Here is an 18729-nt window from a genome sequence, read left to right on the forward strand (position 1 = left end):
TCATGGTCTCAGTATCTTTAATATATCTTTAATCGAACAGTACAAGCCGCATCATATACAAGATCATGTTAAAGCAAAGAGAAATGAATCAAATAAATGAACAGATTTTTTGCCCAAGTTAAATTCTAAATGCAGTTGGAGAAGAAAACATATATGAGATAAATGTAAAAAAAATACAAATATTAGCAAATTAGAAACAGGAGTTCAAATAAATAAATACACAATATATTCCTGTACTCATCACTACGGGCGTCACACTACGAAAATGCAATTCAAAAATCCAAAAAAGACCTCAGGGAGGTGCAAAAGCTAAAGCAGTAGGGTCAGCGGTACACTTTGTGTTCTCAGGAGCACTTTTGTTTTAAGTCTACATGGTGTAGCGAGGTTTAGGGTCACACATGCACCAGGTTACATCGAGAGAGGTAGGAAGGAGGATGCATTGGCGCGGGGGGGCGGGGAGTGGTGGGGAACAGCACTCTCAGGCAAGGAGGTCACAGCAGGGAGTCCCGACAGAGGACAATCTCCAGCTCAGTGCGGTACAACTTCCCTCCATCAGACAGAGCCATGATGCTCTTTTTGTACCCTCCTAGACCTTTGGAGTCCACGTCCTGCCAGGAACAACACAGGACCGTACAGTCAGTGGAACCGGGGCGGTCTATGCCAGGTGTAAACGTACAGTACACAGCAGACACGTCTAAGTCTGCTTATGGCTCTATATTTGGCAAGTAGAAAAGTAATCTGAACTCATTAATCAATAGGCCAACTATTCATTACCATTTTTTTCTTGTCACAGAGGTCCTTCAGTAAAGCATCCAGTTCCTGCTCATCTATATACCCGTTACCATCCTGGTGAAAGACAACATGACAGACAGCAGAAAAAATATATCTCATGTAAATACATGAAAAAAAGGTCTTCAGTCATGATGAACAACAGATTCAGTACCATTAAATATGTTATTAAAACCCAAAACAGGACGATAAACACACAAAAACATTCTATAAACTCTTCAATTTTAAATTTTATATATACTGTATAGTAAATCACACATAAATAGACATTCATATTACATTAAATGAAAAAGTTTAAATGATAATTCCAAGGCTGGTGACATTGGGTTCTATTATTATTATTATTATTATTATTATTGTTATTGTTATTGTTATTATTATTATTATTATTATTATTATTATTATTATTATTATTATTATTATTATTATTATTATTATTATTATTATTATCAACAACCATGTTATTATTATCATTATTATTATTGTTATTATCAACAACATTATTATTATTATTATTGTTGTTGTTGTTGTTGTTGTTGTTGTTATTACACCAAAATCATAAGAGTAGCTGGTGGTAACTGCGATACACTCGAGTGACCTGACAACCTAAGCATGGAAATTAAGTCATTTCACAGCCGTAGGTTTGCCAGTGAGAAGAAGTGTGCGATCAGCGACTCCCATGGGTAATCTGATGAATTTGATGTCCTGTGACATGCAGAACACAGAGATATGCTTTATATGGGGCAGACATGAGGAGCGACATGCTACCTTATCATAGAAGGTGAAGATGGAGTCAAATTCTTTCACTTTGAGTCTGATGCCCTGCAGGTGGAAAAAAAACAAAACAGCAGAAAGAGGAATGAAAATCGTGAGAAACTGCAAGGTATTTCTCGACAGCGGTAAAAGCCCCACTAGATCCAGACCTGATAATAATCCATGCAGATTCTGATAACTGGGACTACTGTTGAGTTAATCCTGATCAGACAGACTAATCCTCTGTCAGAAAGGAATTGTTGATCTGCTCTCTCAAGCTGGCATGAATGTGTGGGAACATACATGAGAAAATACATGTGTTACACATGTTGACATCTGACTGAATTGCTGAATTCTACTATTCGTCCATGCAGAGTTACAGGATGTCAGACTTTAGTTGTGATTTTACACGTAAAATCAATTTGAGCTCAATTTTACCTCGAACTTCAACAGGAAATTTTCATGGACGGGCAAAAGCCTGCAGTAAAACATAAAGGAAGGTTTCACTTTCATTTTCTCAGCCTCCTTTAAAAAAAAAAAAGTACACACCAATAGAAGTGGAGATGCACTCACCTCGCCATCTCAGAGAGACCCAGCTTACCGTCGCCATTTAGATCAAACATCCTCAGCTGCACAGAAAGAAGATTAGAGGAGAATTTATCAGGGAAATGATGCAAATAGAAGGTCTTCATGAGCAGAATTTCACTCACATTGCATGTAAAACACATCAACTTAAGAATGCTGCATTATAGAGTGCATTGGGACCACAGAGAAGTGAAGCACCAGCACTACAGGTGCATATTGTTCAGTTTTATTCTAATGCAAGCCTTTGGGGATGTTATTTCAGCTACATTATGTAAAAACGTAGCAGGAAATTGCTGCATATGGACATGAAATTATTGTTGTGAAGGAGTCTAGATGTAATAATGTACAGTATGTGACGCAAAAACCTTTTCATGTCATCTCTTTTGATTTACTGAGAGCTTCGTTGATTGTGTATATGCATCAACAAAAACATGGTTTTTTTCTTAGTGGTTCTTTTTTCTTTGTGGTTCTTCTTAGTTTCTCATATAGACGAATAGAAATTGATTTGAGTGGAAGTCAGTTATTCTTTCCCCTTTTCCAAAGCAGAGTGATACATCATGATACTCACAATGGTCTCTGTGTACTCTTTGAGCTTCTTCTCATCATAGTGTCTGTCAGCCTTTGCCAGCAGGTCTGACAGGAAGCCCTGAAGACAGAATCACAGAATCACAGTGATGATAAAGTCTGATTAAAGTTTGATTTAAATCTTTTAATTTATTTATTTTTTGTCAAAATGTCCCACTGCTGGCAGAGAAGCTGAATAAACATTATTGCAGATTTAACACGTTACCCTCAGCTCATTTGACTCGATGTATCCACTCCGATCAGAGTCATACTTCCGCCAGGCCTGCAGGGGAGGAGAGCGATGTTGTTGAAGTGGCACTCAGAAAACACCACTACTTTATAAAGTGCGCTATCTGCAAAACTGACAAACAGCTTTTTTGTGTTTTTCAAGTATCAAAAAATAAATAAAAAAATAGAAGCAGGAGAACAACGACGATAACAGACTGAAGACAAGATGGGACCCTTTCAAAAAAAAAAAAACAAGTGAAATTCACCAAAACTGCAGTCAGTGCACTTTGCCTTTGATGACAAATGAAGAAAAACACAACTGATGTTGCGGATATGAATTAATATTTTATCAAATTTATACAGGAAAAAATACCACACAATACCTGAGAGTTTTAAGTGTATTTTAGTTTTTCTTAATGATGCATTTTATTTTTACAGAGTGGAGTCATGTGACTTTGCATACATATAGATTTTGTCAACGACCTTTCAAAGAGGGATAACTAAACCCCTGCAGTACTCACTGCCTTCCCCTGCAGAAAGCTGTGCTCCATTCATAATGTATGGCTGTCTGAGAATAGCTTCAACACACAGCAGCCTGAATATCACACTACCACTGAACCCCCCCCCCCCAAGCCAAGCCTGAGTGCACCAAGTGAGTGTACATGTAGGTTATTTAGAACAACAGTGGAGCCGGTGTTTGAGTTTATTCTCTCTACTTGTTTGAACAATGTACCTGGAGAACAGTGGAGGTGGATTTTAATTTCATTAAAAAGTGTGGTTTAAATATGTTTTAGTGTGAAATATTAATTTATGGCTGTTGAAATGAGTGAATTCAGTGCTGCTCTGTATATTAAGAATGTAAATCAGAAAGACAACTCAAGGCATTCTGAGTAATAAAATTAAAATTGTCCTCATCAAATTGAATCAGTGCCGAGTACTGAGGGAGCATAAGGTGAGGGATTCAGATAAATAATATGAAGAAACTTACAGTCATGAACTCAGTGCTGGTTCCCACAAACTCTCTAAAGCAGAGCAGGAAGTTTTCTTCCTTAGGCAGAAGTTGTGCCAGCTAACAGGGAAGACACAAACATTTAGAACGAATCCAGACCATTAAAACGATGCTTCATCTAAATTGTTTTAAATACTCTAATAATTTTTGCTGCTGTTAAAAGTGGAAAGAGTTCTCACCTCTGACATCTCGATTTTCCCATCGGAGTTCTTGTCGATGTTGGCCATGAACTCCTTCATCTTTTCTTTGAACGCAGCGTGAGAAGGATCCTGCTAACACGAACGACGGGTCAAAGACAGACACGACAATGGAGGTTTAATTCAAAAATATATACAGGTATATATATATATATATATATATATATATATATATATATATATATATATATATATATATATATATATATATATATATATATATATATATATATATATATATATATATATATATGTATACATATATAACAGAAAACATGAATACAGAAAGCTGACTAAATCAATCCTGTCAGTCAGAATTTTTTTGTATTATTACAAATTTGAAATTATTTTTTTTGCTCATTCTAAAAACTATTCCTGCTGACATAATGAGGAAAAGCACATGTGTCATCTTACTGTTGATGATGAACACTGAAAGAATTCATGTTTTCACTCCTTATGTTCACCAGGAGTGAATATTTTGCGCATCATGTGACCATCAAATCCTCCCCTTCTGAAAACTATCATGACATTGACGAACATAACTCTTCCTATGTTAGAGACAATAAAACCCAGACTTCACCACAGACTGATTTATCTTTTATTTGTCAGGATGAATTAACAGTGACCTTGTGAACCTACTGCATGTCAGTATCCCCACATCCCACCGCCAGCACATACTCACCATGCTTCCCCCAGGTCCGTGTCTTACGGTTTCCAACTCTTTAAAAAAGTCTTCCAGCTCCTTCCCTTCAATGTAACCATTTCCTGTGGACCACAAGGGGAACGCCATTAGTCTGGAACAGGACAGCACTCACTGATATCTCTCATTTATGTAATCTAAAAGCTGTAGTCTCACGATAGTCTGACCTCGTAGTCTGAGAGTCAGACAAAAGCCCTACAGCCTTGTTGGAGGTACGAAATGATCAAATGGCGCTTTTAAAGATTTCTTGACTTTTTAAAAGTTTAATGAAAGATCTCTGCAGGAAGTTTGACTAAAGCTCACTGGGGGTTAGATTTTGGAAACCTTGTTCTGGTTTTCTGTCACCCAAGCAAGCACTGACAGAAGAAAATTCTTATTTACAGTGTTTTCCACACTATAAGGCGCACTGGACTATAAGACGCACCTTCAATGAATGGCCCATAAAATAATAATAATAATGATAATGATAATGATAATGATAATGATAATGATAATGATAATGATAATGATAATGATAATGATAATGATGATAATAATAATAATAATAATTATTATTATTATTATTGTTATTATTATAATAACAACAACAACAATAAATGAATATATAAGGCGCACTGGATTATAAGGCGCATCTGATTATAAGGCGCCCTATCAATAAATGGCCTATTTTAAAACTATTTTCACCAGAATAAGGCGCCCATCATTATAAGGCGCATAGAGTAAAAAACTACTGTAATGGCCGTGATTGCGTTATGCATCCACTAGATTGAGCTGCGCTAAAGGGATTGCATTCACGACTCTGCGGCCTATTTTAAAACTTTTTTCATATATGAGGCGCAATGGATTATAAGGCACACTCTCGGTTTTTATAGGAAATTAAATGCTTTTAGGTGTGCCTTATAGTATGGAAAATACTGTGCGTGTAGTGTTTCCATGTTGACAACCGAAGCTTGCAGCTCTACAACACAGGTAAATAAGATGAAGACGTTGGATCAAATTCATGCAAAAACAAGGGCGTGACTTGAGAATATTGACCATTTGCATACATTTATCTCACGGCAAGTTGGTATTTAGCAGAAGCGTGCTGCAGCACTAAACAAGGAGTTCAGTGCCAGTGGAGTGTAAGCAGTGTAATGAGTGTTTTCTTGCCTGAGAGAGTGAAAGGGGCAGTTAGACTAATGCTTATTGGGGCATTCCATCCCTGTTTCTGTATTTGTATTTCTTGTCATTGCCACATGACCGGAGAAGATTCAATATACTGGAGTAATTTTCTCCACTGGTCTCCCTTGTGGGTCACAGGGTAATGTTCAACGTTCTCTTTTTAATCATAAGAATGAGTCCCATCTGTCTACGACCCCAGGAGGGATTGGAAAAGACACGTTAATAAAATTGTTGTTTTAATTCAGAATCAAAACGCAGATGTACACCATAAAATGCATGGGTTCACCCCACCCCCCCTCTTAATCTCTTGTTTTCTCATCCCCTTTCGTTTTAGATCATTTTCTCCCCCCTCTCGTCCCCCTGTTCAGATTTATTTGCACACTGTATTTTATAGGTGCTCAATGTCACCATCTGTGCTGGGGCTGAGCTGCTGTTTTAGATATTAAAAGAAATCACTGCAGAAACACAAAGCTCTGCTGGTGCAAACAAAGCAAACAAAATAAATGCTTATCATCAATGAGAATGTGGAATAAAAGAGTTAGATGAATTACCTCTCATTAGACAAATTATATAATCAATAATTCTGTTTTAAACTGTGTTTAAGGAAGAAAATTACATGAAATCATAAAGAGTTCAGGTCACATCTATACCCACAGCACTGGCTAACAGGAGGGAAGAACATGTTTTCTAATAAACATAAAGTCATTTCAATAAAAAAATTAATTATCAAAGAGATTTGTGAGTATTCTTGTGTAACTATAAACTATTGCCAAAAAAGTTGCTCCATATTAGATATTTTTGTGAAGGTAATTAAACCTTTAGTTAAATCTAAATCAAATTTTGTTCAGATACAGAATTAATATGGTGAATAAAAGCTTGTACGTATTTAAAAATACCAAAACTGTTCCATCATAAACAGCTAAAATGATGTCTGATCATGACAAAGTTAATTACATGTCATCCTGGGTTTTTTTTTTTTTAGCTAATGCTAACATCACTGTGTGAAGACGAGTGTTAAAATGTTGATGTTCAGCATTTTTCCATTGAATAAAGTTCATCATGTTTACAGCCTTTATTGAGCATGTTAAGATGCTAACAGTTACAGTATATATTAGCACACAAACACAAAGTGAAGCTGACAGATGATACTGTTAGTCTACCTGGTGGTGGCGGCTGATGAAACATCACCTCTAATCCTTCTGAGGGAGATGTGAATATGTCAACAAATTTCATAGCAATCCATTCAGTAGATATCAAGGTGTTTAACTAAGAATGAGAAATTTTGTTTGGTGGTGTCAGATGTAGAGTCAGGGGGTAAATGTGGATAGAAGGATTCATCACGTTTGCAGAAACGTGTCACAGCAGACTGGTTTCTGGTTTCTGGTGTCAGACCAGTACACCACCAACCTATTGAATTATTCTGGTTTTTGGGGTCTAACGACTTCTGTGGTGACCGATCTATTTCTACAAATGAAGTGAGTCAGCATCAGACACAAAAGAACAACGACATGGAAATACCAAAGTGAAACAAGACATGTTTGAATAACAAATCTTGCCCCGACTGATCAACATGTTGTTAACCACAGTGATCAGGACCTACAGTTCTAACCTCACTACATTTATTGTCTCAGCAGAAACCTAAAAGTAGAATACGTGATCATCTCAACAACACCTCAGAAAAATAATCCAGCTGCCCGACACATGATGAGTGAAATCTAAAAAGAGGAAACACATGACTCCCTTAAAGTAAAGAATAACTTCCTTTGTTTAATTGCTCCAGATTTGCCTGAAGGAGCTCTGGTCCGGCTGTTCAGCTGCGGCTAAAAACACAACCTGTTGATCCCAAAAACATCCCATCAGCAAATTAAGGATGAATTAAATGGATTATTCACTATCATTACGACTAGTTTTGACCTTCCTCTTCTACTAAAGCTAATTAAAGTTAATTACAATCAATGCAGTCGTCCACATCTGAGCCATTGTGGATCAATTTCCCACCAATCAGTTTGGAATTTACAACTGAATGAACGGTCATCCAATCGCCTGACAGGTATGTTTTTATTATGCTGTAAAATTTAACAATTTAATTTATAAATGTCATCAAACGAACCAAATAGAAGGAGAAGATTGACTATCTTCTATTCTATCATAGCCATAGTAAACATATAGATGCTAAGGCACAGAAACAGTAAACAGAAAAACCACAGCCATAGATAAATATAGAGTTTTGTTGGTCGCTGTGTTGATGTTGGGCTTTTGGATGGAAATAAATTGTGGATTTGTCAGAGTTTCTGAAAGATTTAACAGGGGAGGTCAAAGCATTTTTTTTTCTGAATGGCTTTAGAAAATAATCCTTCAATTTGCAAACGAAATTCGCTGAAGCTGGGGTGGCTGGTCGTGAGGCAGAGACAACAACTCTCATCTGCAGCTTTGCTGCTGGGAAAATGTCCAATGAACAACTTGGCGAGCAGCAGACCTGAGATTCTTTACTCTGAGGAGTCCAGACAAGTAAAACCATTATCGGCATGTAAACAGTGAGCAAATGTAACTCTGCAAATGTGCTTACTAAGAACATTTGCATAAGGCAAATTTAAAAAACGGAAATTTTTACTGATTTTTACTCCATGGTAGTAGCGCGATTGATAGATTCAAAATGGGATCATACCGTTACTAGGACTGAAGAATTGTTTTTATTACAAAAAATCTGTTTAAAATCGAAAGAAATCAAGCAAACATTGAAATCTGAAAATAGGACTATGAACCATTTGATGTTTTTTCTTAACAAATTTAATTTGATGTTCCTTCATCCCACATCTCCCACCTCACCATCACCTCTCATTCTGCTCAGATGCACCAGATTCATCACTTCAACACCGGAATCAGCCTCCATCACACCAGCATCCCCCCTCCAATGGGGGGGGGGGGTTGATCTCACCGCAGAAATCCTTCAGTCACAACCCTTACGGACCCAAAAGTAACCGTCCCTGAGGAGCCGAAACAACGACTTCCTGACAGATTAATTACCACAGGTCATCAATAAAGTTGATTTAATTCACTCGACTCTCACTTCACATCTACCTGTAATGACTTTTAGATTACAAATAATCTGCTGTCCAACACCTGCATCATTAAACAGGCTCTTACAGGCATCATTGTTAATAATTCATTACTGTATAATAATCACAGCATCACTCTATACCTGACTTCACCACTGGGATGTACCTGAAGTAAAATGGGTGTGTGTTTACGCTGCTGTTGGAATATGATTTGACTACATTTTCTGTAACTGCCTGTGCGCGCACCTGTACGCGTGGACGCGCAGAGAGAGAGAGAGAGGGAGAGAGAGAGAGAGAGAGAGAGAGAGAGAGAGAGAGAGAGAGAGAGAGAGGACTAAGATTCAGAATCTCCTCATACACAAATAAACTGAACGCACGTCAATATAGCGCTAAATATTTCATGAATATAACGGAAGCAACGCCTTAAATCAAAGCATCAAACGACCACAACTCTACTGATGGGTTTATCTCAGAGAAAGATAATACAGACAAAGAAGTAAATTGAATTTTCAATTAATTTAAAAACGAAATAAAAATTCTCACTAACAATTCTACTGGTGTAATCTGGAGCAAAGATATTATTTCTTACAGCAGTTAGTGTCACTATCTTCACAGTCAAAATCTAAATTCAAAATTATTTAAACATAATCATAAAAGTTGTAATTTTTTTTTTAGCTGATAGTAATAAATTATATTTGACCAGTCCGATCAAATGCTCATCAGACCGGGGAACACTTTACGCACTGACCGTCTGCGTCAAAACGCTTCCAGATGTCGATGAACTGCGCGGCGGTCAGCTCGGCCAGGTGCAGGTGAGGCGCCTGCTTTGCTTGGGTTGCCATGTCCGCTGCTCGTCTCCTGCTAGTGATAGTGAGTGGTGAACTTTTCCCCGTGTAGAGCTCCGTGGTTATGGGGGCTGTTCCTCCTCTGTTGAGGCTTTTAAACCCCCCGCGGCGTGCGTAATTCTTCTGACCGCCACACGGAGGCGCCTCCAGCGAAAGGAGGAGCCCTGAAAGGCAGCAAGAGACCAATTACCAAAGAGGAGGAGGAGGAGGAGGAAGAGGAGGTGGAGGGCTTTGCATATGAGTTATCATTAGCTGCTGCCCATGCTCCTAGTTTAATAGCAGGATCATTATACATCATTCAATCCTGCTTCTCCTCTGGGGAATGAATTACATCAAACAATTTACCCTTCAGCAAGGCGCCCTGCTGGCTCCAGTGGCTGGCAGGATCCATGTCATCTCTGTCTCCTCTGATACAATGGCTCTCTGCACTGTGAATGATAAAATAAAAAGATGGAATAGATTAAATATCCCATCCCAGGGGCCACAACACTTCAGGAGGAGGAAAACAATAGGAATATGCAGCGATGTGCATCTTATGATGCACCAAGGGACACAATTTGTGTGTTTGATTTTAACCAAGCGGACATGACTTGTTTCCTCTCTCTGTTTTTAACTTTTACTCTCACCTCCTCCCTCACCCAAGCCTTCCATCATTCTCACCAGTCAGAGAGCTTCAGAGGGCTGATCCGTCTTCTTAACCAATCAAGCACACGCTTGGCATACATCCATGCAGAAGCAGCATGGATGTTACACGGCTCCTAAATCACAAACAGACTTCTGCCCGTTCTGCAGGATCAGCTGTGAACTCTTATCTATTTTACCCCCACCGACTGTGAAGTGCGGCCCTTTTACTACAAGCTGGTGTGAGGGATGGGGGAGTGAAGACCAACGAGGGAGAATGTAGACAAAGAAATGAAAAGTGGACAAGTGTGCACAACTGTGTGTGTGTTAAAAAGAAAAGGTTGAAGGATATAGGATCTCCTATCATATGAAAACAAATGATATGAAATAATTTCAGTTCATTGGATTTGATTTTGTGGACAGTTGGACATGAGGTGACAGGATCAATAATGCGGAATATGAGATAACCAAAGAAGGATTACAGACATGTTTAAGTTCTGAATGAACGGCTCGAACGCAGATACAAATGCCAGATCAAAAATAGTTTAAATAAACATGCAGATTTTTAGTAGCTGCAGACACAATTGGTCCTCCAAAGTGGGTGAAAGTCCAGAAAACAGTTCAGGAAAGAGGAAATCATGAGAAGCAAACACAGAAAAACAATGAGACACAGTCTGAGAGACACTGAACACAAGACAAGGTTCATGGATTGAATTAAATACACACGACAACAAAACAAAGCAAAAAAAAAACAAAACCCAAATGATTAAAATCCAATCCCCTGTCAAATTTGAAAATAGTATGTTGCAAACACTCAAGTCTTTATATAGCACAACACATGGACACGGGTGCACAGTTACACACATGCACACACACACGGACACTGGTTGATGTTAACGTTATTAGCTGGTCATCAAATGTTTGCATGTCATGTATAATGACACAATCCTTTTAAGGCTGTTTAAATGATAAAATCAATGACGTGAAAGATTACATTCAGCTTCGTTAAAGAGGCTTAATGGTTACGATTCACGCAGGAGGAGGACATGTTCCACACAACCAGGTGTTTCAGAGGCTTTGACTTCACTTTGATGTAATTTCCTGAAACGTGACAGAAGATCTTTAGTCGTTTACAGAATTTTGCAGGATCAAGAACACAAATCCTTCTGAGTTTATATACGAAAATACCTCATTACTTTATTAGATTAGTAATAAGCTATGGTCAGAGCACAGATTTGGCATTACTCATTCTGGAGTAAATTGAACTGACTGAAAACTGATTGAAATATATTCCCATTTACATAAAGACAGATCCGTTAGTGGCTGCATTTGGAATCTGTGTGTTAATGGTTTTTGTTATGGATGATTATTACCGCCTCAGTCTGCCGCCGCTGTTGTTTCACCACATCCGTCTTGCTCGAATAAAGACCAGCCATTTCTCCAACACAGCTTTAAAGACTCCTTTAACAATATGTTTTGTTTTGTTTTAAAAATGACACCTGAAGTGGACAAAGCAGTACACCATAAACACTGGATTGTGTTTCTTACCAACTTTACTTTTCATTAAATACAGAGGGTAAAAAATGAAACCATCACCAACACTACAAATATCTCTAGAATAAAAGTAACAACTCAGGAACTAAAATTAAACACTAAGCTTGCTTATTTTGCTTATTATGTATCAATATATATATATATATATATATATATATATATATATATATATATATATATATATATATATATATATATATATATATATATATATATATATATATATATATATATATATATATATATATATATTGAGGCATCTATTTATGCTCATAGTTGAGTGTTTTCAGTGTGTCGCTGTAAATAAAAGCCTCAGAGAATTTCTTCCTTTTCCTACAGACGCCGACATTAATCCAATGAAACTAACTTTTTTTTGAAGAACTCCACGTGACTTCAAACCTTTTCCCTTATATATTTTTTTATTCTGTGCTTTGCTTTCTGAGATTCATGCAACGAGACATTCACAGTGTGTTTGAAAGGATGTGGGAAAACATTATATTAAACATTAGTGTCTTCTAAATAACAACAACAAACCATCAGATGCAGCTGTACAGCTGCCTGCCCGGCCCACGTGTGACCTATCTGCTTATTCATGTCTAAAAGAGGCCAGTTTCTGATGAGCATGACAGCAGTCAGTGTTGTCATGAGCTAAAATATTAAAAGAGTGAAAAGTTCTATCTAAAAAAAACAAATCTATGTATATTTGTACATAACTATTAGATGATCCTGTTGCTTGTGTTTGCATCCATTAACCTTAAGCATGGACACGGCTGAATTTCTCTGATCTGATTTGATTGACAGATGGTTCACAAGCTGAAGAGACGACCATCAGGGATATTTGTTGCATCTGACATGCTAAGACAAGGGTAGGCACAAGATCAATAAGAGTTTGTGTTAAAGAGGTGAGATGTAATCTGTGTGTGTTTGTGAGTCACAGTTACCCAGTGTTGGTTTCGTATTGGGTGAACTTCCTGAGTTTGAGACAGTCACCATGTGTGCTGCCTCTCTGCACACCTCAGACACCTGCAGGCATCCCATAATGAGCGCCGCTGTTGATTATCACAACACAACTGTGTCTAGTATCGATTTGCATGCATCAGAAGACACACACGAGTCAGCAGACGGGCGTTCTGCTGAACTGCTAATCAGATAAATGCAATAACTGCATATCTAGACATAAATGACACCAGAGTCCTGCACACAACTAAAACTACATAATCACACGCTCAGGGGAACAATGAATACCAAATGTGCATATTGTTGGCAGGAATGAATGTCACAATGTGGGCTTATTTGTGTGGAAGTGTGCATGTAGATTAAATTAAGCTTTCTGGCTTTGAGTGCCAGAGACATTTTGCTCCAGTGTTAATACGATTGAGCACAACTCAGAGTGGGGGTGTATGATTTGTGTAAATTAGAGTGACAGGATGCCTCATCGCCATAATCAGCCGTTTTATCAGCAGCACAATGTGGACTATAGTGTGATCGTCAGATATGGAAACCATTGGTTGCTAACGGCTGAAAACTGATAAAGCAGAATGTAATTTTCAGTCTATTTGGTGCTTTGTTGGTTGATTCTCTTCAGAGCCCAACATCAGATAAACACTCAACAATGAGGAGCACCACATCATTTATGTCTTGCTATCTGGATCTGAAATATATATGTAGAACATCACATACGTCCATTAGCGCTGCTGAGGCCTCCTGATGTTATAGAGCTCAAACAATGTGTGCAAAACACACCACAGTCACCCTACAGCGGACAGCTGATGTGCAGAATTCTGCTGCAACATGATAAAAATCATATATGTGAGTTTACTGTGTGGAGAATGGCACCTATAAGGTATGTTGACAGAAGAGTCTGTTCACCTCCCTCCATGGGGAACAATTAAAATACCTCCAGAGAACACATTTCTCAACTGCAAAAACAACACAACCATTAGTAATAACGCCACCGGAGACAAAAAGTGATTATTTGTCCTCCTGATGCAACTGTGAGCTCCGCAGTCACTGATCCACAAATTATGTAAATGAAAAGTTAGAAAACACACACATCAGTGCCGAGCAGGATGCATCAGGTGGACGCACACGTTAACTCACTCATAGGATTCAAGCAGGCAGTTTGGTGTTTTGGAAAAAAACATTTTGATCAAATAATCAAATAATTAGAATGAAAGACATAAAGAAATCATTTTAATCTCTTCCTGCCTTGGAAAAAAAAGGCTTCAACTCCCTAAATTATATAAAAATAACATGTTTTAATCAGCCAATAGATATGCAAACTTAAACAATGATTAAGTATGAAAAGAAAGTGATATCTTTCTTCTTATTGGGCTCTATCCTATGAAATGAGCCAATTAATAATAAAAGAATATTTTTCTAGTATCTAAAAATAACACCTTCAGGATTTTCTAAAATAACGCAGACGGTTTCCTTCCAGACGTTTTTCACCTCCGCTCACAAACAGAGTAAAAGCTCACGTCCAACTCCACCTACCCTATATCCCTCGTTTTCATCATCTGTAATTTTTGGAAGGACAAAAATTAATCTGTGCCGACATGGATCACAAACATGGAGGGAAAACATGTCGGAGCGCCGGAGCTCAACGCCGCAGTGAATCATGGTGAGTTGACAGGCCTCCATAAACAAATGCACTGAAGCACAACAGGCACTCCCACATGCATGAGTGAAAGGTGCAGTACACATAGACCTGAGCAAGCATATCTCCACGTGTGTGTGTGTGTGTGTGTGTGTGTGTGTGTGTGTGTGTGTGTGTGTGTGTGTGTGTGTGTGTGTGATGCATGCGTGTACGTGCACATATTGAAAGCAAACAAGTGTCCCTCAGGCCTGATTTGTGCCCCAAACCCACCACCCCCTGTCCAGGCAATCCCCTCCACCGGGTCAATCCACATCAGCAGATGAACGGGGGTCTATCGACGTGCCTTCAAGCAAAGAGTGGGAGACAGACAGAGTTCAATGTCTGGAAAACAGCACAGTAAAAGAGCTAATCTATCAGCTATTGATTTTAACGGTTCAAATACACTGCAGTAGAGAAATGCCAAATCAGTCCTGGATACAAGTGTTGAAACAAATTAATCACATTAAACTAAAACCGAGGCCCATATGGGACATAATCTAGCCGCCGGGCTTTAGGAAAACATGTGTGACCCAGCTTCTCACACTAACGGGTTCATGTCTCTGTTGTGTTTTTATTTTGGGCAACAAATGACACAATAAGTTCAGAGTTCAAGCTCTTGGATCTGAATGGAGGTCAGGCAGGCTTTAGCCAACAGATTACATTTTGGACTATTCAGATTTTTTTAGACACCCAACACCGTGACAGAAAAAATATGCACACTCACATGCAATGTCAGCATTTCAAATCTCCAAAAGTTGTGAGCTCTTCTGTTCGTACTGACGCTGCGCTGCTCTCTCTGACTTTCATTTAGTAGTAAGAAGAACATTTCCATCAACTCACTTTTGATGAACAGTATTTGCACATTTTCTTATGCAGGAGTTGTTGTTTGAGGTGTTGCTCTGCAGTGGAACTCACAGGATTAGTTGGATTAAAAGAGCTGCCTGACTTCTGATCCTCCCATCATAATAAACACTAATTAATGCTTTATATAAGATTGTTAAATTAATAATGCCTGAAAGATTTTCATGTTGTTTTCTGCACTGGATTTGTGATGTGTGATGGGATTGGTCATGTGACAATGCAGAATGCATTAAAAAAAAACTATTCAGCACATGTGTCAAACTCATGGCCCGGGGGCCAAATGTGGCCCACCACATCATGTTATGTGGCCCGCGAGAGCATAAAAGGTGGGCGCCTAAAAAATAAATAAACTACATTTCCCACAATGCAGTAACTAAACCCATTTTAACTCTAAAGTTGTGTTTGATGTTATTTTTCTTTATTCATTCATAGTTTGATCCTTGATTGATGGAGTTCTGTGGGTTTAATAACCTGACAAATTAAAAGGATTTATGTTGAAACAGAGAAACAAACTTTTTTTTTCTGTGCAATTGTAATGTTTGTTACTTGAATAAGTAATAAATTCAGAGTTATTTAACATTAAGGAGTAGTTATATTTATTTAACATTACATTGAGTTACATTTAGTTACATTTATTAGTTACATCTGGCCCTTTGAGGACAGCCGTTACTCTGATGTGGCCCTCAGTGAAAATGAGTTTGACACCCCGGATCTACAGGAATCGAAAACAAAATTACAAATAAATAAATTAATAAATAAAATTAATAAATAAAATTAATAAATAAATGAATAAAAAATCAAAATAACTGATATTCAAGAGGTTATTTTAATATTCAGTGGATGTAAATTCCCCTTATATCCATGTTACTATATGTTCATATCATAATAATAATCATAAAGGTGATGAGTTCAGATTTTTTTGGCAGACGTATAAAACTTAAAACCATCCAGAGGTGACTGTACATGACATTTAGAGTTAAACAGCCGGATGCTTAAAGTCAGGACAGCTTTGTTTGTGTCGTCGTTACCAACAGAGGGTTTGGGTTCACGTTAATAACCTGCATTTCCTGCTGATTCCTCTCTGCAGGGACGATTGTCAAAACCAGCTGAGAGAGACAGAGTTGGACTAATTTGCATTTTAAGAAGACAACCCAGAGAACATTGTGCTTTAACAATAAATCTAAGGCCATCGAACATGATTTACATATCCAATCCATAAAACCAGTCATTAGAACTGGAACTAAACTGCAATATTTCCAAGAATTGACAGGGATTGACACCCCAATTCTGGCTGGGTGTCAGAGGTTAATTGGTTGCTGTTGTTTATGAGTGGAAAACATCTGCCATAATGGAAGATTTGTGACCTGAAGCCCATCTCTCTCCTCCAGTAAATGTTTAAATTTTCCCTACAGACTCTTACGCTCAATGTACACGGAACACTAAACCAGGACTCAAATGAAAGTCAGATTACTTAATGCCTTCTTGTCAAAGATTTTCCCAAACGCATATCTCTGTCAGGGGTTTCCCAAGGATTACCATAAGAATATAGAGCATCGTATATATTTATCAGTACGAATGATAACTGCAGAAGTCAGTTTATAAGAAGAGAAGCTTTCAACTATCTGACTGGATTATATCTTTACACCTCTCTTTTTCTTATCTGCAGTTTTCTGGCTGATTTCATTTTTGCATTTCCTCTATATGCTGCAGAAAAAAACCCGTTTTTGAATCTCAGATGGCTTTTGCAGAACATTTTAAAAATCCCCCAGATATAAACTTCACAAACACAAATGGAAAAGTATTTCATCGTACTTGATTGCACCCTATGAAAGTATGACTTATGTCAGATGTACCAGATGTAGCACAGCTAATATTTCTCTTTCTAATTTGGAGATTGATCCATTTTGTCTTGGTTTTTAAATGATCCCCCGTCTCTTTCCTGTGAAAGAGGGACAAAGAGGGTTTTGTTGTCAGACAGCAGCTGCAGGAGGAGAGCGAAACACTCGTTTGCATCGCTGCAGAGCCGCCATGACAGACAGCAGATGTTACTGAGATTGCTGAGCGCTTGGTTTATTTCTTCTCCATCTCTCACAGAAACATTACTGTCATCCTCAACGTTCATCCTGTGTGAAAAGCACAAAGTAATACACCCCATAAATCCTCTACATATACTGTACTTAACTTTCATATTTCTTTGACTCCAGAAAAAGTGAAACCATCATAATTCTGAATCTTTGTGGTGTTTTTAGCTGTTTACTGTTTTGGCTCTGGGTGTAATTTGTCAAAATTACAGATGAACACACAAGAACATTTCAAGTTACTCTCTCAGCTTGTTGTTTAGCAGGTATAATATTATCATGGGTTTAGCGTGTTAGCAGGACTTGCTAATGAGCACTTATTAACAAAAATTGCAGGAGAAGCAGATAAACCAAAGCAATAAACAAAATTATCACTTGAACCTGTGAGCCGGATAATCAGGTTCCATCCAATTTCTGTAAATCCACTTATCATGTGCAGTGCTGCAGGGGGGCTGGAGTCCATCTCTGGGGACATCGAGCAGGAGGAAGGTTACACCTGGATAAGTGTGTGTTTGGACTCGGAGAGGAAGCTGGAGGGATCTGCACAGATAAAGGAAGAGGAATGAAAAATTACACGGCTCTGGTTCTGAACGTGATCGACAGATTGATCTTATGGTTGGGCTTTCTGTTGAACCAGGACAGCCAGAGTCACCACCGACGATCATCTCTGAAGTCTGCAAGCACAAAACGCTCAAATATATAATGCATATTTGCATTCCCCCTCTGTTTCTCTAAAGAATCACTTTGTCTGGCAATGTGCTGGTTTCAGTGTGTTGTGTTGTGACGGTGTTGGGGTGAGATTAGTGGAAGATGACTTGTTCTGATTTGTTCTGTGATCCAGTTTTCTGGTGTAATCCAGCTCAAACCTGGAGAATTAACTCCTGACAAATGAACCTGGATGGAACTTTGAGTTTCGGGTTGGTTCAAAATACTGGCCTATTGAGAGACATGATCGGACCTCTTTTGTATTGTGGTTTAGGTTTACTTTAATAATGGACAGGTGTTGCTGCTCACTTTAAAAAAAAAAAAAAAGTATAACAAATGTTTGAATTCCAGTTTCAATATTTTGTTATTGAAAGTACTTTATTGG

At 38.1% G+C, this 18729-nt stretch overlaps 1 protein-coding gene across 1 annotated transcript in view; it reads right to left on the reverse strand.

The window, feature by feature from the left end:
• Window positions 1-18061, reverse strand: part of LOC137600377 (calretinin-like) — an 18062-nt gene extending 1 nt beyond the window's left edge. Inside the window, exons 1-13 of the mRNA XM_068321973.1 lie at window positions 18021-18061; window positions 10233-10315; window positions 9791-10051; window positions 4808-4890; window positions 4108-4197; window positions 3908-3988; window positions 2918-2974; window positions 2696-2773; window positions 2116-2171; window positions 1981-2020; window positions 1558-1611; window positions 775-846; window positions 1-608 (exon numbers count right to left, since the gene is read on the reverse strand). The exon at window positions 1-608 is cut by the window's left edge and continues 1 nt beyond it. Of these exons, the coding sequence (XP_068178074.1) occupies window positions 492-608; window positions 775-846; window positions 1558-1611; window positions 1981-2020; window positions 2116-2171; window positions 2696-2773; window positions 2918-2974; window positions 3908-3988; window positions 4108-4197; window positions 4808-4890; window positions 9791-10051; window positions 10233-10315; window positions 18021-18046 (1098 nt within the window). The 5' untranslated portion in view covers window positions 18047-18061 and the 3' untranslated portion in view covers window positions 1-491. The remainder of the gene's footprint in view (window positions 609-774; window positions 847-1557; window positions 1612-1980; window positions 2021-2115; window positions 2172-2695; window positions 2774-2917; window positions 2975-3907; window positions 3989-4107; window positions 4198-4807; window positions 4891-9790; window positions 10052-10232; window positions 10316-18020) is intronic.
• Window positions 18062-18729: the final 668 nt, after the last annotated feature.

The sequence above is a fragment of the Antennarius striatus genome, chromosome 1 (assembly GCF_040054535.1).
Source record: "Antennarius striatus isolate MH-2024 chromosome 1, ASM4005453v1, whole genome shotgun sequence".
Lineage (NCBI taxonomy): Eukaryota > Metazoa > Chordata > Actinopteri > Lophiiformes > Antennariidae > Antennarius > Antennarius striatus.